Source organism: Tenrec ecaudatus, chromosome 2 (assembly GCF_050624435.1).
Source record: "Tenrec ecaudatus isolate mTenEca1 chromosome 2, mTenEca1.hap1, whole genome shotgun sequence".
In the NCBI taxonomy this organism is placed as follows: Eukaryota; Metazoa; Chordata; class Mammalia; order Afrosoricida; family Tenrecidae; genus Tenrec; species Tenrec ecaudatus.
The window spans coordinates 297673372-297699212 of record NC_134531.1 but is presented as its reverse complement, the minus strand read 5'-3'; the positions used below and the strand labels follow the sequence as shown (position 1 = coordinate 297699212).

The window sequence follows — 25841 nt, the reverse complement described above, 5'->3', positions numbered from 1 at the left end:
AAAGAAGAAAACAGAGAGATGTTAGAAGAGACTCTGACACTTTCACTTGACATGGAGTAGCTAAAGCAAAAGGGAAATGACACCATGAAGAAATTTCAAAGATTTCAAACAGCACTTGAGAAGACAAAGTAAAATATAACAAAATGTACAAAGATCCAGAGCTGGAAATCCGAAAGGGATGATCATGCTCCTCAGCATTTCCTGAGCTGAAAATAAACAAAAATTATCTCAATTTTTTATTTTAAAAGCACTGGTGGTGCTGCTGCCAGGTAAGTGTTGAACTGCAAACCACAAGTTCTCTTGTTCAAACCCACCAGCTGCTTCTCTAGAAGATGAGGCTTTCACTATGAGTTGGGAATTGATTCTATAGCAGTGATACAGGTAGCATCAGCAGACAATGGAAGGAATACAGAACACCATACAAAAATATTGATTGATAGTCAACCATTTCAGGAGGTAGCATATAATCAAGAAGCAATGGTATTGAAGTAAGAAGTCCCAGCTGCACTGAAGGTATTGCTAGAAAACCAACTGAGGTGTTTCAACATACAGATGTAATTCAGGAAGCACTCACTCATCTATACCAGACAATTTGGAAGACAGCTACTTGGCCAACTGACTGGAAGGATTGTTTATACAGGCCCATTCCAGAAAATGGGAATCTAACAGAAAGTAGAAATGATGAAAAAATATCATTACTATCAAATACAAGTAAATTTTAGCTGAAGATAATTTTAAAATAGTTGCAATATTACATTGACAGGGAACATCCAGAAAGGCAATCCAAATTCAAAAAAGGACATGGAATGTGGGATCTCATAGCTAATGATAGGTGGATGTTGGAAGAAAGATTTCCAGGAAGATGTTTACTATATTTGACCGATTATGGAAAGGCATTCAACTTCGTGGATTATAATGTTGTGAATCATGTTGTGAAGAATGGGAAGTCCAGACTATTGTATGAGTGTATATTGGCTATGGGCAGTCATTGGAACAGAATGAATACTATATGGTAGAAAAGCAGGCAAGGTTTGTATGAGGACTGTATCCTTTCAACATATGTATTTGCTCTGTATGTTGAGTAAAAAATCCAAGAATCTGGACGGTGTGAAGGAAGAAATTGGCATCAGGATTGGAGAAAGTCTCATTATCAACTTATACCACATTCCGATGACATGTGCTTGCTCGCTGAAAGCCGGGAGGGCTGGAAGTACTTAGTGCAGAAGATCAAAGACTTTAGTTTTTGTATTACACCTGAACATAAAGGAAACAAATATTCTCATTAATGGACCTGTACCCAATAGCACGATAAATGGGAAAAAGTTGAAGTTGTCAAGGATTTCCTTTTATTTAGAACCACAATCAAGAGGAAACAGCAGTCAAGAAGACAAACTATATTTCAGCAGACAAATATTTTGTAAAAGATCTCGTTAGAGTGTTAAAAGCAAAGATGTCACTTTGGAGACTGTTTTCCTGACCCAAGCCACGGCATTTTCAACCACCTCCCATGAATGGGAAAGGTGGACAGTGAATAGGGAAGACTGAAGAACTGACCGGACTCATCTATCAAGAAGCACAGCGGGGATGGTTCTTAGCAGCGATGGTTCTGTGACTTTGTCTTATATGCTTTGGACATGTGATCAGGAGGGACGGTCTCTGGGAAGGACATCATGATTTAGCCATGGGCCAGTGGGGAGCGGGGGAAGGAACATTCAATGCAATGGGTGTGGACATGGTGTCTACAATAGAGAAAGATGACAGAGCAAACACGGAGAATGCGGCAGGACCAAGCAGCGTACTGTTTGTTTTCTTGTGTAAGGTGTAGCTCTTCATTAGAACGGATGGAAAGGAACCTAAAGCCCGTCAGGCTGTAAGGTCTGCAGGCCGAACAAACATACCATTTTCACTGGAATCTGCAGCTCTTCATGTGGTGAGTAGCTTAACCCTTTTAAGAGAAAATGGGCATTCCCTCATCTTGCCAAGTCATTAAAAAATGCTTTACCAAAAGAAAACTTAACTGACCTTAACTTTTGTGAATGTTTGTTTTATAAACTTTGGCCCCAATGGAGGCACGGTAATCACATTAGTGAGTGGTCTTGTCTTCTAAGGTCTCCATAAGTGGGGATAACAGGACCAAAGGAAACAGAATCCATGCCAGGCCTAGTGGTAGACTTGGATATGAAATAGAGGCTGTTTTTGCTAATTGGTATTCGAGGGTGCAGTTTTCCATTTCTTTGGATTACTATTATAGATCCCATATCGGGCTCTGTAATGAGACACCGAAACAAAAGGCCACACCGTTCTGACAGTTGTCTAGGTGGGGCGACCCGTGAAGCACTGTGACGGCAACACTACACGTCCTTATAACACGGTGCTGTGTGGAGCATGCGGTACAGCACGCTCCACTGAATGTGGAGGGAAGTTTTCTTTCAGTGCAGCAGTGCTCCAGTTAGCTCTTAAAGAGCAAATACAATGTGCCAGGCTGTGAAAAGGGAAATAGGCCTTCATGAGGATCAGGGGACGAGAGATGTGAATGAAGTGCATTTCGGTAACTGCAAGGGCAGCAAAAGGGGAAAAGGACGTGGTGGTAGAGAAGTGGGGAAAGGAAACAGATATGGGCGTCTGTTCTCGAAAGCTTAAGCGCTTTAAATAGAGGAGTTTATTGAATTTGGATTCCAGAACCTTCTTTTTTCAGCCGCGGCAAGGAGTGCAGTAGCTGCTGCAAGCTGGCCCGGAGTGGGTCCTCCTGATCCATGGCGACATGATGTACAGTAGGAGAAAACTTCCTTTTCCCTGAGTCATCTTCGCAATTATTTTAAGTCCACTGTTGTAGTGTGAATCACTCCCCTTCACTGAGGGGCCCCAACCAGGAACGATTTACAGTATCGCAGTTACAATTTAGACTTGAGGGTAGCCGCAGCAGGGATAAAATAATATCACAAGTCATTTCCAAATGTGCCCTGAGAATCGGGGAAAGAAAGCAATGCGAGGGAGGAAGGAAACACCAGCCAGCAGCAGCAGAATGAATTTTCACCTCCTGGCTGGGTGGGACTGGTAGTGACCACTCCTGCTGCCATTCCCTGGTCAACTTTGGGCCCAGAGTTTACATGCTTAGGGTATCACGGGCCACTCAAGTCAATTTACTGACAGGGTAGAGCTGCCCTGCCGGGAGCTACCGAGACCGTAAATCTCTACAGAAACACAATGCCCTCTCTCACCGAGCGGCCCGGCGGTTTGCTGATCTGGCAGTTAACAGCCCAAGGAGAAACCAGGAGGCCACCAGGGCTCCTCTCTGACCATAACCAAATGCACTGCGATCAAGCCACTGCTCATCACGGCGACGCCCTGTGTGTTCACTGGAGAACCAAGCACAGTCCGTCTCCCTGGTGGCTTTGAACTGCTGACCATGGGACTCGCGGCCCAACTCATCACCTCCTCTGACCTCTAAGGACCCGTAAGCCGAGAGTCCCCGTAACTGCAGCGTGGTTAGCATGGTGTCACGTTTGGCAGCAGGACAGCGTCCCATCTCTTCGCCAGGCCCCAGAGACCCCCAGGTCTTCATGTAAACACGACGACGTGCACTGTTCTTCACTGGAACGATTTTCTTTACAAACACAAACAGGAATAAACGCCAACCCACACGATCTTGACATCCCCACCCCCCAAACACACACACACGCACACACACGCACACACACACACACACACACCTGCATTTAGCTTGACAAATGCCACTGAGCCTTGTAAATTATTAGGAAAAACCAAGAATGTGAAGAACTCATGTGCTTATTGACCAGGAATTGTTGACTTTGTGATCATCTCACGCTGGGACCTTCATTCATATTGACATAGTCTTTCTGATTCGGGTCCTTAACACAGACTTTCCCTTGTGACATAGGAGTAGCTTATTAACTTTATTTTAAAATGATTTGGCTTTTGATATTTAAAAACAAAACTCTATGATGGGAACTTGGCACCATTTTTTCTTTCTAACAGGTTCTTACCAGATGACTTATAGGTAATCTCTTGAATGTGAAGAATGATTAACGAACAGGGAAATGCTCTGAAATGTTTGCGCTCATTTGGAAAAATAAAGCACCAACTTAGCATTTTGTTAACATTAACTTTATAAAATACCTTAAAAGAATAAAGTACTTGATGTTACATAATAACCAGAATTGAAAAAGAATGAATAAAATATAAATTAATTGAACATATAACTGTTTGCCACATTAAACACATTTTTAAAGGCATTTAAAAAACAATAAAATAGTAACTGGGAAGAATAGTAACCCTTCAATCGCTTTTTTATGGAAACTTTTCTCAGCACTAAAATTCAAGGCCAACAGGCAGTACCTGTACTGTTAAAACATACTAGACTGTACTTTGCTTCCAAATTCGTCAGTTTGAGAAATTAAAATTTTGATCAGGTTAGATGAGTCAGTGCAAATTAAAGCTTCAAGTTGAAAATCTGGGAGAGAAATAATGTTGAAACTGTAGGAAATGCTTCTGGAAGTGAAAAAAAATTCACATTTTAAAGAAATCTTTGAAAGTGTTGTAGGTATGTGAAATACTGAATGAACACACGGACTCTTTGAAGCTGCAACTAGGGCTCTATTAATGAGACTGTTTGCAATGTGAGTAAAAGGCAGGAAAAGGAAGGGCTAAGGGGACCAGCTTACGTAGAAGGAAGCTCAAGTTCAACACAAACACTGCCTGATTGAGTTTTCAGATTTTGGTCAAAATATATCAGACATGAAGGAAAAACAGAAACAGGTTCTGAAGATCAACTTACAAGAATAGCATTTAGAATAAATCCTTCTGTCTGTGAAGATGTTTTGGTTGGGGTCGGGGGCAGGGGAGAAGGCTATTTTGTGTTAGCCATGATTTAATTATATGGAAGACTAATTTATAAAACAATTATATTAACGAGCGTTGAGAGATAGGAATGCTTGACTTCTTGGATCACAGAGTCGGTGTTGCCCCGTCAGGCCCAGGCCATGAGTTGTATGGGGCGGAGGGCCACTGCAGCCGATGGGTTAGTCATGAGTATGTTTGCTAGAAAGTTTTCCTCTTTCCATTACATGCACATTTAGATGCACTCCTTTCTAGTGACAAAATTAGAGGTTGCTGTTTAAGTACAGGATGCAGATACAGGATGCAGAGAGTTTGATGGTAGTAAAAAAAGTGTTTTAAATTAATTAAAAACAAAAAAAATCCAGGCTCACATTCATTATATCTTCACCAATCATTTTTGGTTCTTAACAAAAATTTCCACATATTATCTGAATTGTTTGGATGAGATTTTACTGCTGCTTTTTCAATATTCCTAATTAGCAGCCGCTTCTTGTCAGTTTTAGCATCATCATGCCAGCACAATGAAGTGGGTGATTTTTGGCTTTTAGAGTGTGCCTATGGACCAGTAAGACATCCAAAGCCTAAAGTCCACAGGGCTATTCCAATGGGATTACACAGACTGAGAAAACAAGTTAAAAAATATTTATAGCAGGATACGTAACATGGCGTCCATATCAAAACAAAGAATCAATCAATGCAATTTTTTAAAAGTCTAAAAATCTTCATTTATAAACCTACTCAGAGGAAAAATATCTAGGGCAAATAAAAACAAATCCCCCCCTAGGGACAGCCTAAGCTCAGGATCGCCTGAAGAAATTCAAACAAGAGCACAAACTACACAAAGGCCCGTGACTCCTCAAGTGTCATACCAGGAAAGTGACCTTATGAAAAGGGCACATATGTCACTCCGTGGTCCTCCCAGGTCAGCGTGGCTTGTCTACATGGGGTCTATGGGGCATCAGTTGTCACGGGGGCGGCTTTATTCTCTGGTAATGTCCTTTCAAGTCCTGCAGAGGGGCGATGCTGTACCTTTTTATATCAGACTCTGTGTAAAGCGGCAGAAACATGCACAGATGCGTCCATATTTAGAAAATCTCCTATGGCTTCACACGTTTTAAAGGTAAATGATTCGGGCTCCTTTTCCCACTAACTTCTCCACAGGAAAGAAGAAAAGAGCAAGTTGCCTGAGAGTCTAGGAGCGCTACCTGAAATCCCCGAGGCTTCCTCCTTTAGCCGCTGGCCATCAACTTGACATCTCAAGGGAAGCCCAGCATGATAATGGAGTCTGCTTCTGAGGATCTGTGCTTTTAGAACACAGAACCTAGCCTAGCTGAGCACATCAGAGATACTCAACAAAGATTTGCGTATTTATGCAAAGTAATAACACGGTTTCGGAAAAACCAACCACCATTTTTCAATAAATGGCTAAACCATATTCATTTTGTTTTCACAAGACTGATGAGAACAATGAATGAGAGAATACAGAAATTAGATCTGAACTCTAATGTGACGGCAGAGAGGAAACTGCAGAGATGTCTGCAAAAAGGGATTGCCCCAGCAGCATCAGCACTTACACGCATCAAAGGTTTAACGTGCCCACTGCATTGCGGCCTGGCTCCTACAGCGGTCAGGACCAGAATACAGTCACTCAAATAGAAAATGGACTCTATTCCACTTTGGGAACTGTCTGAACGTACTTAAATCTTCTAATTATTAATACACTTCAAGGAGATAGCCCTCTTATTCAGCATGTCTCAAAGTTATGCAGGTGTACATAGCAGGTGAACCCATCACATAACTTGCGTATAGCACTGGCGAAGGCAGATGTCATTTCTCCATATATACAGTAGCTGCTTTCTAATCCTTTAGATTTGTACAGAGTTGTGATACCTTAGGGTGGTAGAGAGGAGAACATGGAGAATCAAAAGAAACAAAACTTATACCAAAATAAAGGGATGTGCTCTCTATATGACTGTGGAAAGCCCTCTGAAAGGTAGCTTGTTGAACAAAAATAATGCTTTTTACATTCAAATTTTCTCCATCTCTTAACAGCAATGGTTTCTAAGGAAAAGATTCAGTAGTGAAGGCCACACACGTTTTTTGTTTTTGCATTATTTATCATTGAAAATCAGAACGTCTGAAGCGTCCGTAAATAGCAGAAATGGAATTGGACCTCTGGGGCGTGGGGTGGAAAGGCGAGATCCAAAGGAATGCCTGATTTCGCTGTTGCAGTGAGGGGGGGGGGGGTAATTTTACAGCAGACCTGACCACTCACAGGGCCTGTCAGGAACACAGTACAGGTATCCAAAAGCCAAACAAAAACCGAAGCAAACTGCAACTTCACCAACATGTAAACAAGGAAAAGCATTTCACAGATTCAAAGTTCAAGGGAAGTAAACGTCTTTAAATTATTTTCATCAGTTCAACCCTGATTTAAAATATGGCTAGCAAAAATAAGGAAGCTGCAAGGGTAGACATCCTGAGCAAGCAGCTGTCTTCGTCCGAGAAACTGCACTCTCTTCTCAAGATGCCAGGTGAGCAGGAGGCCCCGCTTTTCGGGAAGCACAGCGCCCTTCTGCTCTCCATCCCACACTTCGGGACTGGTCACCCACTGCTGCCCCTGTGACGTGTAACCATCTCGGCTGCTATAGGTTGAGGCGTGGGGAGACGGGAGGAGGGAAGGCAAATTCTCGGAGGATGCTGCGGGCCACTTCCACGTTATTCTGGGCGATCTCTAAGGCTCTCTTTACCTCTTCAAAGGCATAACCCTCGCCCATGAGTTTTGCAATTTTTGCATCTACATTTTCCATTGCTGCCTCCGACCCATGGGGTTTTCTGTGGTGAATTTCCGGTGCAGTCCTACGGGGTCGTGGTTTAGGGGGTCTCGCTGGTGCTTGTGAACCATCTGTGTAGAATTTTAAGGCAAGAGAGAGAGAGAGAGAAGTGGTGAGATACGATACAGAATAACGAACAAGGCATTCTTACATAACACTATACCATTACTACACATTCAAACCAGTTCATTATCTTTTATAAATGAACTTTCTTCCCTATTAACCTACTATTGTGGGGTAGATGATATCACCCCTACTTTGAGCACCACAGCACTGAGGTAGAACGTATTGGCAGCTCCACGGAGAATACTAGTGGGGTACAAAAATTTCATGGAAAAGTTCCAAGACATTTAAATTCCATTTTCCCATGAACTTTTTGAAGCCTCCTTGTATTATATGCCTCTTATTTCCTAAATCCAAAGTTTGTACACTAAGGTATATGGAATAGAAGATATATAGAAGGAGAAAGAAGAACGGAACTGTCTAAGCAGAAGGCACCGTGGTTTATGCATTATATGTATTCTATATGCACGCTCCCATAACACATGGCTGGCTGTTTCCTGGAAAAACTCAAGTTTTCTACCTAGAAGAAACCCAACTGTTAAAACGGAATAAAACTCATGGACTAACAACTGCCAACCACTCATGTCACAACGGACACATGCTGAGATATATGCTGGCAGGGTCTCATCTGTTTTTACGTAAATATTACTTAGAAGGGATTTGCTGACACTATGAAAAAAAAATGACAAAAGACTGGTACATACTTAGACTCTTTAAAAATAGCTTGAATGGAAGTGAACCCGGTGCTAATTTATTAAAGTTCCAATGTAGAAGTTTTACTAGAGAAAAGTCAAATCCAGCAGAAACATTAGAAGTATGGAATAATGTATTTAGGTTCCAGATAAGGACCCTGAGGACAATAACTGGGGAGTAGTTATATTAAGAAAATTAAAATGATAGACTATAGCTCCATATGGAACCCCCAGGCACAGGCTCACTTGAAAGGGAATTTTTATAAGGAATTTCCATATGTCGATACTGGCACTTATTTCTAAAGTGTAGATACACACACACACTTATACACACACATTCATATACATGTCTGTGTTTATAATTTTGAAGTGACAATATAGACATATGTGCCAAGACACACACACAGGTATATGTTGGTCATACACATATATACATAGGGCCCTGGGGCCATTTTGGGTTAGGCATTGGGATGCTAACCCTAAGGTCAGTGGTTCAAAGCCATAAGCCACTCCTTGGGGGGAAAATTAGGCTGTTCCTTCCTGTGTGTATATTCAAATGTAGTATATGACAGGCATTTAAAAGAATATATAAATCAACATTTATTTATGATCTTTCTTCCACCCAGTTGACAAATGGCAAAGGCAAGAACATGGTAGTGTGAGTGTAGCCAGGTGTCTCTGCTGCCTCACCACCTTTCCCATGTGCACAGGAGAGTTAACCACTAGATTGATTAGATCGGCACCTATGGCAAACTTTAAACAGCAACATTCAATAATAAAAAAAAAAAACATCCAACACATTTTATACTTAAAGATGAGATTTCTGTGAGACATTAACTTATAAGAAATAAAAATCGTATTCAAAATTCTAGCAAACTCAACTGAAGATCAATGCTTGGAGGGCATTCAAAATAATAAAATTGTACTAAATATTTCTAAACTTGGAGTCCAACGATTTTCTGCATGCCCTTAGGCAATGAGCTTTCCTACTTTTTTTTCACTTGTGGAATCAGTCTTTGGATCTCAGTTCTAGATCCCCAAATACCAGGCTGTGTTGTGAGTGTGTTTGAATTATGTGGGTCATACCTAGACTCAGATGACACACAGGATGACATTTAGCAATCAGTAAGGTCGGTCCCCATTTTAACTGTGGTCCATGCGGAAGTCCCCTGCCATTCCGAGCACTTCTTCTCCAGCCTTCCTGTGCGCACCTTCATGGCTTTCAGGTCAGATCCAATGTGTCCATCTATCTCATTTGTTTAGCATCGTGAGAATCTGGCTGCTTCATTAATGTTTAAAATAACGGTCCTTTTAACTTTCTATGAGACTCCATTTTGTCAAGTGCTGTCCAATGCTACTTTAAATATTTTAAGAGCCTGCCAGTCACCATAACTTTATATGCCTGAAAACTAACACATCAAGTGCCGCCACTTCTTGGCAACACAGACGTTTGGTGTGGTCGTCATTGTTGAACCGTGCTTAATGCAAAGAAATAGAAATGGAGAAAGGTGCTCTTTATTCTGATGACATCTGCTTATTAGACAAAGGTTTTAAAAACTAGTCAGAACACATTTTACAGACTTTAGATCCTGAGGGAAATAAATGCTGTTCATAGTAAACTACTTGGCAGCCACTGCAGTGAAACTGTCGGCAGTTTCTATACATGGACGCACAGAGCTGTGTGCCTCAACTTACCACTGTCCCCGGGGAGATTTTAGATAGTATTTTTCTCAAATGTCACCACCCCATGAGCATTTAATACCACATATACTGTATATCGTGGCTGTTTAAACCCATTGCCATTGAGTCAATTCTGACTCATAGCAACCCTGTACCCCAAAACCCCCTTAGGGTTAACAAGGTGCAATCTTGATAGCAGCAGACTGCCAAGCACCTGAGCCCTGCACGTGTCTATGGCTCTATGTGCTCGTGAGGAGGCCCTAGGGCTACCAACCATTGGAGTAGCCTCGGAGTTTTCATTTTTAAACACTAGTTTTTGTTCTCTGAGGAAAGAATTGCTCTCGGTTAGAATGTGCAACATAAAGCAGCCAGTCACTCAAGATACGTTCCCACCACATTTTCATCTGGCTGTCTTTCCTCTATGATTTTTGTTTGTGACTTTTCCCAGTCATATCATCAGAAAATGAAAACAGAGCCACAATTTGAGCCAAACCACCACTATTTAAATATTTAAATCATTTTTCTCGAAGAAGTTCCCTCTGCATTACTGGGTCGTTAGCTAAAAGTGCATGAGTGCATGCACTGTGATGCACGTAATCCATATTTGTTTTAATATTTCAAGTGTTGTTTTCCTCATCTCTTTGAGGAAAAATTGGTATCCCAGGAAGATGTCCTTTTTCAAATTATAGAGAACCGCATTCTCGCATTTATTTGGATAATTTTGCCATTGCTCACAGAATATCAAATATAACATGAGCACAGAAAGCTGTCCGAGAAGCAGCACGCATCCAGCGAGAGTAACTCTTGATTAAGGACCATGTTCATTCAGGTACAGGCATTCCACTGGTTCATAAATGTACCACAGAGCTACAATATAGTAATATTTCCCCTCTGAACTATGAAGCAGTTTTTCATTTCCGGTCTCACTGCTCCCTTCCAGTACTCATACATTCTATTGTGAATCAGGACCTGCTGCCCCCTGTTTTCAGTTATGATACATTGAAAGTGGAAAAAGCACAAATGAGGAAGTGAAGGCTTTCTTGGGCTTCGAGAACAGGGTGTTGGTTTGAGATGGTGCACACTAGTGATCAGCATGAAGGTGTCTGCCCGCTTCTTTAAAACTCAGTTTCCAGTATTTGTTGAGGGCTCAGCAGTTCTGTTTTGCTAATGCATTGCTTAAAGGCTTTCTGTGGATTTAGACACTCACTGACATTCTGCGTTTTTTCCCTCTTCCACACTTTTTTCATATTTCTGCTAATTCACCACATTTGCTGTTTTACAGCACTTGTATATAGCAGTTATCATTATAGATGTGAATCCCCTCATGGTCTCCTCGGCACATACACTGTGATTTACATGAACTGATTCCAATGCTACCTGACTGAAGGGTGTGGAGAATACCTTCCCACGCTTCTACAAAAGCAGACTTGGGCAGGGAGAATTGCCAAAGCTCAGCCTCCCTTGAGATCTTTGTGGTCAGATTGAAACGCACCTGACCATTCTCAAGTCCCTGGAGGAGCTTCCTCTTCTCTACCTGAAAGACGGTGTCAGCTACACTGGTCACAGCCACTCTCTCCAATTAAAACAGCTGAACACAAAATAAAAACCCCCAGCCAAATAATTTCAGCAATGGGTAGAGATTCATAAAGTGATCAAATGAAATACCTTTATGAATCAAACTACCTCTGAGAGGAGACAGAGTTACGTATGCCTCATATTATTTCATACTGTAGGCTCTGGTACATGTGACAGCTCAACTTCTGAGTATCCGGGAGATTCTGAAGAGATGTCAGCACTGTTTTGAATTAAGGCAGAGATGGCTAGGATTAAGTGGGCTGGAATATATGAATTTTGTATTTAAAAAAGAACATGTAGCTACTGGAAAAATCTTTGCCTCAATAGTGTCTTCTCTTACTTATGAAAAATGAAAATAACTTCAAAATCTGTCATGATTCTTCCCTGAGGTTATTTGAAATCATTTTCTCTAGTTGAGGCTCCAAAGATATTTTGTTTATCAAAAAATAATGTTTCCAGATCACAGATGCCCTAAGGACACTAAAAAGTTTTGTTTTAATCATGTGCGCTGTGTTTCTCTGCTCCAAGCGTAGGTTTCCTGAGCTATACTTACTATTTATCCTTTCCAAGGAAAACCAACCGCTTCTCTCTCCCATGACACTGCCATCGAGCTGACTGCAACTCACACGAACCCTGCAGCAGAGGGGGGAACCCCTCCATAGAGTTTCTTAGCCACAATGGGTTACATGTTGGCTGCTAAACCACAAAAGGTGAGCAGTTCAAAACCACTGGCTGCTCCACAGGAGAAAGATGAGACTTTCTACTCCTTGTAAAGAGTCAGAATTCGACAGGGGCAGTTCTGCTCTGCCCTGTACTGCCATGTGGTAAGTCAAATCAACTTGCTTGTAGTAAGAAAACTTTACAGAAGCACACTACTTCACTTTTTCTTACTGAATAGCTGGTAAGTTCGAATTACCAACCAATCAGATAGGCGGCCAATGCTTAACCCAGTATGCTACCAAAGCTCTTTAAGATAACATTAACTAGTTACGAAATTCCATTGCTTCATATCAGTCCTAATTATTATAATTGTATGCAGTACATCAATCTCTCATCGCCTTTTATCTGATTGATGCCATCTATGTCAACGAAAAACAGGCATATTTATTAAATTTTAAATTTCAAAACAGAATTATGATAAAGAAAAACTCTCAGGCAATTAGCAGCAGAATACTAGAATTTTAGACTTACACTTTTCTCATGTGTAAGTGCCTCAGAACAGACAAGATTCACAAGTAAGAATTATGTGTAATTGATTAAAGGAAAGTTTGATAGAAGTTCCCATAGTTTACTGAAAATGATGATCGCCAAAGTATAATTTATTGCCTATCTCTGAATGATATTATGAGGAAACTTAATAGAAAAATGAATGAAACATTCAAATAGAAGGAAATAAAATTTAGCAAACCATATTAATATGGGATGTTTAATTATAGATGCAAGATACATTACAGATTTTAGCTACCAACCAGAAATTAATGTTTGTTCTTGAAGATGAACCTATTTTAATATGCTACATCTCCAAATATAATAGTATTAAAAATGAGACTATTCTGTAAAAAAGAAAGTTTTAATATAAGATGATCATTCGGTTTGGTGTTGAGCCAAATATTTTGAACCTGGAAAGACCAGGATGAGTGGGTTGCTTAAGGCCATGCAAGAAATGATCAGAATCACCTACAGAAATGCTTGGTACCGCTTCACTATTTTGGATGTCTTCCATACATTGATCACCACTGATTTTCTTGTGCTTCCTAGCTATAAAGTTTTATCACTATTTCACAACCATTGTTAAATACTTATGCATTTTTGTCTGTTTGTTTTAACACTTATTTTGCCTGGGATACAGGTGGAAAACCAGCATAGCATTTGCTAAGAAGTCAATCAAGAATGAACAAATGGATGAACAGCTTACTGATAAGACAGAGCTGCTTCAAATACTAGCACCCTGGTACTGGCTGTAGGATATCAGGTACTAAACATTATGTGCCCTACATTTCTATAAAATCATATTGCAAATCAAACCAAACCCATTACCACGGAGTTAATTATGATTCACAGAAACCCAGTAAGACACAATGGAATAACTCATTGGGTTTCCAAGGTGGTAAAGCTGTTTTGTTTATTTAATTTTAATAAATCATTTTTATTGGGGGCTCTTATGGCTCTTACCACATTCCATACATTCAGCCACTGTGTCAAGCACATAGGTTGCACATATGTTGCCATCATCACTTCTAAAACATTTCCTTTCTACTTGCGCCCTTGGTATCAGCTTCTCTTTCCCTCCTTCCCCCATCCTTCCACCCTCGTGAACCCTTGATACTTTATACATTATTTTCATATTTTGAACCATCTGCTGTCTCCTTTCACTCACGTTTCCACAGTTGGTCCCCTAGGTTGGGGCTGCTGGTGGAAGTGTACGTCAGATCACTACCAGTGGTTCCCCATTTCTCTCCCCACCTTCTCCCTACCCTCATGGTCTTGCTACTCTCCTTGTTGGTCCTGAGAGGTTTATCTGTGCTGGAGTCTGTGTGACGAGAGCTCTTATCCAGACCTGTGGACATGCTCTGGTCTAGCAGATTTGTAAAGCAGAACAGGGGTCATCACAGTGCGGGGGGTAGGAAGCATTAAATAACTAGAGGAATGTTGTATGTTTCATCAGTGCTATATTATACCCTGGTTGGTTTGTCACAAGGTTGTAAATCTCTATGGGATTAACATTTCTCATGTTTTCTCCTTTAAAGCAGGTGGTGGGTTTGCAGTCCAATGCATAACCCACTAGTAATACTTATTCAGATAAGTGAGGGCTAAACCTATATTTACATGTATATGTGGATGTAAAATATTGCAAATTTTACATATATAAAATTTTATCTCTGTATTTATATCTAAAATACTTTGAACAGCATCTGGCTTGTAGTAAGTACATAACAAACTTTAGACATTAAAGTTACGTACAATCTGAGACATGTTCTCTAAAGTTATTAAGTAGCTTGTTTAAATTATTTGGGACAGATGTCAAAGTTCTTAAACTACAGATTTTCACCAAAGCAATATCTGAGAATGAGAAAGAAACCCCCTCCCCCATGATTTCTACTGATTAATACATAAATCTCAAATACATCTTTATTATTACTTGTAATAAGCTGGATCTGTTAATTCTAGATACAATTCTGCTGTAAGCTTGAATTACTGCAATTCATACAATTGTCAAATTATGGAAGGGTATGAATTTTAAAAAATCATTTTATGGGGGGCTCGTACAACTCTTATCACAATCCATACATACATCTTCAGTGTCGAGCAAATTTGTACATTTGTTGCCATCATCATTTTCTAAACATTTTCTTTCTACTTGACCCCTTGGTGTCAGCTCATTTTATTTTCCCTCCCTCCCCCATCCTCCCTTCCTCATGAATCCTTGATAATTTATAAATAATTATTGTTTTTTCATGTATTATACTGACCAAGGCCTCCCTTCACCCACTTTTCTGTTGTCTGTCCCACTGGGAGGGGTGTAAGGGTATGATTTTACTTACAGTTTTCACTAAATTAATATTAAATTAAAAACTTCATATGCATTGTGGAAGATAATTATGATAATTAAGAGAAGAGTTGCAACATATAATTTTGTATATATATATGTATATGTATATGTATATGTGAAACTACATTAGGCTAACAACTATAGACTTGTAAGAAAAAATGCCAAATTCTGTGGTTTCTAAAGTGAAACTAAGTGAGGAGTAGCCTTTCATGTGGCTGCGTTGCAATAATTCTCAAGCAACAATGGAATTTCCTTGCTCGAAACACAAAACAAAACAAAATCTTAAAAAGACATCATTCACATTAAACTTTCCTATGAGTAATGACAATATGCAGCCAAACTCTTGCACGAAGTAAAGCTTTGATCTAATTATGACTCTAGCAGGAATAATGATAGGATATTGGATGTTAATATATTAAACACTCCTTAAAGGAAAGGAATATTTCAATTTGTTGCTTTTATTGTGAGCTCTCTTTCATATTTTTGCCTATGTATTTGGAAAGAATATAAGCATTACCTTGAGAACTATGTTAAAATACTAAGAATATGAAAGCTGCATTTTGGAAAGCATCACTAGCATAGGCGATATATATATTTCCTGAGCTATTGAAAAGTTGTACGTCAACTATAGTAAAATGCATCATATAATGAGGTCACTGTAAAATTTAAATATCAAAATAAAATAGACACACATGTAGATGATAATACAGACATGAACTTAATTCAATACTATGGCCATGTAAACAAACTAGATTATCAACAGACTGCTTGCCAGATGTGGTCTTATATATGAATTTAATACAGCCTGGTAAAATCATTTCAAGTTATTTCTGATTTAAACATCTTTCTAACATATTCAGGAGTCACATCATGATAAACAGATAAAAGATCAAAGTTACAGATTTCATTTTGCTTGGGTCTGCAATCAACAACTATGGAAACAACAGTCAAAAAATGCAATGACAGGAGGAGCTTCCAGATGGCACCCAGGTAAGCAGCCCATCAGGGGAACTCCGATCACCTGGTTTCCTGGAGGTCAAGTGAGAGTGTTCTGGTGAGTGGAAAGGTCCTCACGGAGACCCAGGTGTCCTCCCTGACCTGGAGGAGGCCCTGCCCCGTATCTGCTTTGCTCCAAGCGCCGGAGATCTGTGTCCATATACCAGGGATATCCCACTGGCTGTGTGACCTCAAACCCCACCACCTGGCCTGGTTGCCACTTAAGGAACTGGACAGCTCCACAAAGCCGCGGCCTGACCACCACATAGCAACTGTCCAGTCACAGCTCCCACCCAGCGGAGCTGCACCCTTTCCCCACTGTTCCTCTCTCTCCATGGGGTTGGGTGGCAACTCTGCCTAAATGCTCTGGTCCCTACTGGCAGCCAACCATGGCCCCAGGGCCTAACCCCCAGCAGGTTTGATCACCTGCAGACGGGGGCACCCAGCATCAGTACCTGAGTCACCTCCATGGCCACGCAGTCACATCTGCCGTATCAACAGCAGAGCCTGCCACCTCCAGGGCACCTCAGCTCAACGCAGCCCTAGCCTTTCCCTGTCTGCACAAAGTGGTGCCCACACTTCCCACCCACCATATTCTTGGCACTGCAGCTTCTAGCATCTCCCGTTCCTTACAGCCAGCCCACCCTTGTGGGCCTGCTGCATGTACGTCCTTAGCCGGAGCCATGGATCATCATGGATCAGGCACCTGAGGGCTCACTGCACATGACACCTGGGCTGGCACCACGGAGACCTGTGGGTTCGCCAAGCAAGTGCCCATCACCTGGGGTCATTGATAGGTGCAGGCTAGGTCTCTTCCAGTTTGAGGATCAGTGCTACCCTGGCCCTTCCCTTGTCATGCAGCAAACAGAACAGTAGAGAGTTAATTCCTGGCCCACAGGGCATCCTTCCTGAAATCTAGCCTAGCTCTGGAACCCAAGGGGCCAGTGACCCTGTTCTGGGAGCTCCCCAGCTCACATCAGCCACACCCCCTTAGACCCCAGAGGGGTCAAAACCTACCCATTGACCTCCTACAGCCCTTTTACTATACTGGGAGCTATCCACCAGTCAAACTGAGTTCCCACAGCTGTCCCCATAACCTCTCGTCACTGTTGACCACTGAATCACCAAGGAATCTGCCTACACAGCATCCCGGCACACCTCCATAGTAAGCTACAGACCACCCTTGAAAATACCGTTGCCAGTCATACAGATAAAGAACTCAGGGCCTCTTGGTCTCTCAGTAACATGGCGCCCAGCTCTTCATAATCATCACATAAACAACAGCATGCCTCATCACTCCCAACAAGAAAACAAGAAAGACAAAGCACAGCAGCCTAGCTAAGAGCACTCACATAAGAATCTCACGTGGATCTGCCACAAAGAGAAATTTTCAGAAGGCTGCTTGGAGTGATATAGGAGATGAGGGAAGCTACACAGACAGAGGATGCAATGATAGAGGAGATAAAGTCCAAGATAGAGGGGATGAAGTCCATGCACCACAGGAAAATACAGGAGTTAACAGATGAAGTAGCAGAAGCTGCACACAAGATAATGGATCTCACAGATTAGAGGAGGCTTGGAACAATATCAGCGATCTCAAAGACAATCAGGCAGACCTCAGCAAACAAGATAATAAGGAGGCGGAAGAGACCCTGAGTTCAGTGACGGATGCTATGAAGATGAACAACATCCAAATTACTGGCATACCAGAACAAGACATAGCGAAGATGTTAACAGCTAAGCTAACAAGGAAATTTCTGGAGGAAAACCTCCCCATCTTAATGAATGAGAATCCATCACTCAAGCAGGAAACAGAGAGGACACCAATTAGATTAAACCTTAGGAAGAAGTACTCACCAAGGCACATAATATTTAAGCTAATCAACTTCGAGGAAAAAGAGAAAATCCTAAGAGCAGCAAAAGAAAGGAAGACAGTCACACACAATGGCTCTCAGGTAAGAATATTCTCAGACCTATCAACAGAATCCATCAAGATTAATCGAGAGTGGAATAACATCTTCCAAACGCTGAAAGAAAAAAAAAAACACCTCCCCAAGAATCCTCTACCCTGTAGAATTATCTTTTAAGATAGGAGAGATAAGGGTCTTGTAGGGCAAGGGAAAGCTTAAAGAAGAAGCTGCTGTAACAATGACCAAAATAACATGGCCTCAGAAGGAAAAGGCAATAAAGAAGCCCCCTACAGAGATAGAGCACAGTGATAAGAAGGATGATAGGAAAACACCCAAAACAAAAGACACAAGATGACAGCAATGAATCCACATATTGTGATAACAACTCTAAAAGTCAATGACTTTAACTCCTACACTAAAATAAAAAGTCTTGCAGACTGGTTTGGAAACATAACCAATCATTCTGTTGCCTGCATGAAACACATCTTAAACTTGCAGACAAGAATAAACTAGGAATAAAAGGCTGGAGCAAGATTACCAGGCAAATGGAAACTCAAAAAGAGCAGGAGTCACAATCCTAGTCTGTGACAAAAATGATCTCAATCTCAGGATTGAAACCATAAAAAGATATGAGGGGCACTAAACAATGCTCAAAGGATCACTTTACCAGAAACAAGAATAATAAATATACATGCACCACAGGAAAGACCTGTGAAATTGGTCAAATTATTCAAAACATGAAAAAATATATCACAGCTTCAGCAATTAATATAGATGACTTTAATACAATGCTTTCAGAGAAAGGTAAACCATTGGGAAGGAAGCTCAGCAAAGAGACTATAGAACTAAAACGTACACTCAGGCAACGAGATCTGATAAGACATTTAGGACTTTCCATCCAAATGCAAAAAATTCACATTCCTCTCAAGTGCGCATGGTTCATTTTTGAGAATAGACCATATGCTGGGACACAAGTCAAGCCTGAGTAAATTCAAAAGCATAAGAGATTACGCAGATGTCCTCAGATCACCATGCCATACAACTGGAGGCCATTAAAAGGACAACCGGAAAAACAAGGGCAAACAATTGGAGGATGAATAATGATCTTCTGCGACACAAGTGGGTACTGACCCAGATTAGAGAAGAGAGCAGAGAGTTTCTAGAAGCAAATGAAAAATGAGAATGCTTTGTATCAAAACCTATGGGATACAGTGAAAGCAGTCATCAGAAGTAGTTTGACAGCAACAAGGGCATATATGAAAAAAGAAGGGAGACTTAATGATGGATATGCTCTCACAAAACCAACATAAATTAGAACAGTCAACAGAACAATCCATCCAGTAGCAAAAGAAAAGGAATAATAAAAATCAGGGTAGAGTTGAAATATTGGGAAGAGAAAAGAACAATGCAGAAGATGAATGCAGCAGAAAGCAGATGAATGATCTTTGAAAGGATCAACAGAATTGACAGACCACTGACAAACCTAACCAAGAAAGGAAAAAGCAAACAATAGCCAGGATGAAGAATGAAACATGGCGAATCACAACAGATCCTAATGAGATTAAAAACATAATAACAGTTGTACGAGCCCTCAATAAAATGATTTAAAAAATCACAAAGTACTATGAAAACTCTGTACTCTAATGAATTAAAAAAATACTTGAAAAAACAATCCCTCCCTAGACTATCCCAGATAGAGGTCAAGAACCTAAACAAACCCAAAGCAAAAGAACAAATAGATGTGGTTATCAAGAAGTTACTAACAAAAAAAGCTCCTGGACCAGAGGCTTTATAGCAGAATTCTACAAAGCATTCAGGGAAGAGTTGACACTGATCCGCCACAGAGTATTCCAGAGTATAGAAAAGGATGGTAAACTACCAAACTCATTTGATGAAGCAAGTATAACTTTGATACCCAAACAGGGAAAGAATGTCAGAGGAAAAGAGAATAGGCTGATATCTCTAATGGATAGACCAATATCTCTAATGGACATAGATGCAAAAATCTTTAATAAGATATTGGCCAATAGAATACAAAAGTATGTAAGACATATCAATCACCAGGATCAGGTAGGATTCATCCAAGGGATGCAGGGATGGTTTAACATCCAAAAATTCATCAATATTATACACATTGGTAAGTGTTAAAGAATCACTTGATAATATCTTTAGATGCAGCAAAAGCATTGACAACATCTAACACCCATTCCTTGAAGATGCTCAAGAGTATAGGAATGGAAGGTCCATTCCTCAAGCTAATACAAGCTATCTACAAAAAACCGACAGCTGACATCATAGTCAATGGAGAAAAGATAAAAATCAGTTCCATTGAAAAAGTGGACCAGACAAGGATGTCCCTTGTCCTCACTTTTATTCAGTATCATACTGGAGGTTCTAGCTAATCATGTAAGACAACAGAAGGACATCCAACTGGGAGAGGAAAAGTGAAATTATTGTTATTTGCAGACTTCAGGATTCTGTACATTGAAAATCCAAAAAGCTCCACAATTGGAGTATTGACAGCGATAGAGGGATATGGAAGAGTGAGAGGATAAAAGACCAACAGACAGAATTTGATTGCTTTGTTATATACATTGCACAAGACCATGGAAGAGGAGATAGAAGCAAGAAGGCAGTCCCCTTCACAATACTCAAGAACAAATTGAAATACTTAGGGATTCAGTTAACCAAAAAACCAAAAGAACTAACTATACAAGAAAAACTGTGAGACCCTAATACAGGAAACTGAAAGTGACCTCCACAAATGGAGGAATATCTCATGCTCATGGATTGGAAAACTCAATTATAGAAAATATATCTATCCCATCCAGGGCACTTTATAAGTCTAATGCTATCCCAATTCAAATACCAACAACCTTCTTCAAATAATTGGAAATCTTGGCCACCAATTACACATGGAAAGGGAAGAAGCCCAGAATAAGGAAAGAACTCCTCTAGAAGAAGGACAAACACCTACTACACAGCCACAGTGGTCAAAAACTGGTATAACGACAGAAACACAGACCAATGGAAAAGAACAGACAACCCAGAAATAAAACTATCAGCATACAGACAAATGATCTTCAACAAGGGCCCCCAAAGCATCAAGTGGGAGAGTAATGCTCTATTTAACAAGTGGTGCTGGAAAAAATGGGAATCCACGTGTAGAAAAACGAATACAGACCTAGAAGTAAAACCCCAACCCATCAGACACCATTAGTGAAGGAATCAGGACAAACCTAAGAACCTTGGCCCAGGGAATACAAAGGCTAACTGCAATAGGGCAGGGCACACACACAGGGGAACCTGAAATTGACAAGTGGGATTTACTAAGGAAACACCTGTGTGCGTCAAAAGACTTCACCCATTGGGTAACAAGGCAACCCACAGACTGGGAGAGGATTTTTAGCAATGACACAACAGACAAAGGGTTTATTACAAAAATCGACAAGAACCTCCTTGCCCGCAAAAGGAGGAAAACAGTTGACCCCTTGAAGAAGTGGGCAAAAGAACTGAAAAGATGTTTCACTAGGGAGGAGACCCATATGGCCAATAAACACATGAGAAAATGCTCCCAATCATTAGCCATCAGAAATATGCAAATCAGAACAACCATGAGACACCATCTAACCCTTTAAGGCTAGGCCAAATCAGAAAATCAAGGAACAACAAATGTTGGAGGGGACGTAGTGAGATAGGAACGCTCCTACATTGCTGGTGGTCTTGTAGATATGTATAGCCACTGTGGAAAGCGACCTGGTGATACTTAAAAAAAATGGAAACTGGTTTATTGTATGACCCAGCTATCCCTCTACTGGGCATATACCCAGAAGAGGTAAGAAATCAACCACAACCAGTCGTATGCATTCCAGTATTTATTGCGGAGCAATTCACAATCGCAAAGAACTGGAAACAACCTAAATTTCCATTGGTAGATGAGTGGATCAGTAAACCCTGGCACATACACACAATGGAGTATCGTGCAGCACTGAAAAGCACTGCTGAGCACATGAAAGACATGTTTTTATGGGAAGAGTTGGAGGAAATTATGCTAATCGAAGTCCGCCAATCACAAAAGAAGTACAGTACTCCCGTGAGGTAAGTGTAACCAGCGTGGTAGGTATAGAAGAGAAGCCACCGTATCACAGCTTTCAGGCTGAGGTACAGGGAGTGGGTGGGAGGTCACACCAAACCCAAGGAGGTACCTGTTGGTCCAACACAAAAAGGGGAAAGGGGGGAGAGAGAAAAAGGGGGTACGAAAGTGAGATGGCAGAGGGCTCAGGGCACTAACTCACCCAGGGGGAGGATACTGGTTTTGTCTCCACAGAATTGGGACTGGCCATGCAGACCCTACCACGGTGTACCAAACCATGAGGACAGCGTGGCCGCGTGGAGGAATGCATGAAAAGAGAGAGCTACAGGGCTGGCCCCAACCACAGCCAAACTGTCCCCTCCCCCTAGAAATAGGTGTGACAGAGAACAACACTAAACCTACAGGTTGGGGAGAGGGGCCAGCATACCACACCCACACGGAAGTACACCATGAAGGAAGAAGAGAAAGAGAGAGTCAGGCTGGACCCCATGCTGGCACACCAGGACTGGAGGATGACGTCCCTGCGGGGAGCTGATTGGGACATAAAGGAAACTGGACGGCCAACAACAGCTCACGTCACGTTGTCCCCTTACTGGAGCAGATTGTGACAGAGGACAATTCTTGGGTCACACAGTGGGGAGGTGCAGTCTGTACCCCCATAGCAGGGTGAGCCAAGAAGGAAACATACCAGACCAGCAGATAATGCAGAGCAAAGCTATGAAGTCCCTGGGGTTCCCGCAAAAGGGGCTCCAGGCGGGGAGGGGCGTTCCTGGAGAGCCATGAAGGCCAGCAAACAGACCTGGGATTTTTGTATATTTCTTCTCTTTTTGTTTTTGCCTTTTCTCCCTTTCATTTTTCTTCTTGTTGCTTCTCCTTTTCTCTTTTCAATCTTGATTTTTTTTTTATCAGCTTGGGCTGTGTAATATTCTGTGTGCCTACCTATATAAGATAGGCATGGGAAGCGTACCCAAGGAGAAAGGAGTGGGACCAATAGTGCTGGGGAGACCTGGGGGATAAGGGGGGTGGGAGAAGGGGGCAGTGAGCAGGCAGCACCATTGACAGGGAAACAACTAGGGTTTAAGAGTCAATAACAAGGAGCAGATAGGGATCCGGGTTGGGGTGACGATGTCGGAGTAACAGCAAACTAGCTAAGAGGAGGAACCAAGAAGCAGGAAGAAGGGGAAAGTGACAGTGGGGCAGGAAACAGAGGAAGGACCATGGAAGCAAAGAAATGATAGAGGTGTAAACATAGAGGTGTACATATGCAAATACATTAATCCACAAAAATAGAGGTATTGGCCTATGTACATATATTTATATGGTGATACACTGAGGTAGTGGATGGACTTTGAGCCTCAGCTCATGCTTTCTCTCAATACAAGAACACTTTGTTCTAACAAATCAGCAGTCTGAGATGTTCACCTTCTCGACAGAATCGCTGAAAACAAAAATGGGTACATAAGCAAATGTGGTGAAGAAGGCAGATGGTGCCCTGCTATGGCATTTTAGGTCTTAAAGAAGTTATACGAGCCTCCATTCAGCAGAGAAGCAACAAGCCGACATGGAAGAAACCCACCACCGGTGTGATCATGAGGAGTCATAGGGATTGGGTAATAGGCATCAGCAGACACATAACAAGCAAACAAACAAACAAAAAAAACATATTGTTGAGAACGAGGGGGTTGGATCAGAGATCCAAAGCCCATCTGTACACAATGGAATAATTCCCCCACAAAGGGAAGGGATAAATCAACCAGGGTGCAGTAAAGCATTGATGAAACACACCGTATTCCTCTGGTTCCTTGAGGCTTCTTCACCCCTCACAACCATGACTCTAGTGTGGCTTCTCAATTCAGACTAGACCGGAACAGGTACACAGGTAGAGAAAGGGATGGGAGCTCGCGACACACAGAACCCAGGAACTGGAGTGGGACTAGCGATACCAGAAGGGTAGTGGGAAGAGGGGGGTAGGGAGGGAGAAAGGAGGAATCGATTGTAATGACTGATACATATCCATACATCTCCAGCGGGGAGAACAGCAGAAAACACAGGGAATGGAGACAGTGGTCAGTGTGAGAGATGAAAATAATAACAATTTATAATCTATCAAGGAGCTATGGGGGGGAATAATTTATAATTTATCAAGGGTTCATGAGGGAAGGAGTATAGGGGAGGGAGGGGGGAAATGAGGAGCTGATACCAAGGGCTCAAGTAGGAAAAAATGCTTTGAAAATGATGATGGCAACAAATGTACAAGGGTGCTTGACACTTTGTTAATATCCTAGTTGTTCCCGTCTATGGTCCTGCACACTGGATTGGGATGAGAACTGTAAGAGCCCCCAATGGAAGAATTTAATAATAATAAAAAGTGCAAAGACATATTGGGCAAATCTGCTACAAAAGAACTTTCAAAGTGTTTGAGAACAAAGATATCACTCTGAGGAATAAAGTGAGCCTGATCCAAGCTATGGTTATTTTTAATTGTCTCAAATATATACAAACACTAGGCAATCAATAAGGATGAAATAAGAATTGGTACCTTTGAATTATGGCATTAGCAAAGAATATTGATTAAACTGCAAACTATGAACAAATATGAGTCTGAAAACCTACAGCCAGCGTGCTGCTTAGAAGTGAGCATGGCGAGGCTTGAACTCATACACTTGGGCATGTTATCAGGAAGCACTGTCCTTGGAGAAGAGCATCATGCTTGGGACAGGAAAGGATCAGCTAAACCGAGGGACTATTTTCGTTGAGATGCCTACAACAGTGGGCTCACATATAGCAATGATTGTGTAGTTGGCCCAGGACTGGGCAGTGTTTCATTCTGCTATAATATAGGGACATTATGAATTGATGGCACCTAACAGCTAAATACCATGACATATGCTTGGCATTGAATAGCAACTATTACTTTTTAAACTCTTTTAGAAAATTATAAAATAAATTCTTTCTGGGAAATAAGCAATTGGAAGGCATTTTGAATATGCAGGCATACATGTACTCATGTACTTAAATGCATCTTCTTTATACAAAAGGAATAAGAAGATATTTTAAATAGAAGTCATTATCTTTTTGAATTCTTTCTAACAATTCTACTTAGAGAAAGCTTAAACACAAATAATTCTTTTTTTAATTGTGTATACAATTTAATTCCTTTTAAAAAAAACATTTTATTAGGGACTCATACAACTCATCACAATCCATACATATACATACATCAATTGTATAAAGCACATCTGTACATTCTTTTCCCTAATCATTCTCAAAGCATTTGCTCTTCACTTAAGGCCTTTGCATCAAGTCCTCATATTTCCCCTACCTCCCCGCTCCCCCCCAAACAATTCTTTATCAGTTATTCCAATCACCTAAAGGATAAAACAAATATAATTGGTAAAAATTGTATTAGAGTCCTTACTCTGTCATCATAAAAAGGCCTTACTGGGAAGTGTTGTGAGCTACCACCAAGTTGGCCTCAGACTCGTGTTGACCTTTTACATGGCTTGGTCCTTCCATCCCAGAAATGGGTTGCAGGTTAGCACATGGTGACCCACAGGATTTTCAGTGGCTAATGTTCTGAAGCAAATCATC

The 25841-nt window shown here is 41.2% G+C and overlaps 1 protein-coding gene across 4 annotated transcripts in view; it reads right to left on the bottom strand.

Annotated features, from left to right (window-relative positions):
* Positions 1-3901: 3901 nt before the first annotated feature.
* The window catches only part of CBLB (Cbl proto-oncogene B), a 238033-nt gene continuing 216093 nt past the window's right edge, over positions 3902-25841 (bottom strand). For all 4 annotated transcript variants that reach the window (XM_075542586.1, XM_075542584.1, XM_075542585.1 and 1 more), the window contains one exon: positions 3902-7762. In XM_075542586.1, coding sequence (XP_075398701.1) covers positions 7503-7762 — 260 coding nt within the window. In that variant the 3' untranslated portion in view covers positions 3902-7502. The remainder of the gene's footprint in view (positions 7763-25841) is intronic.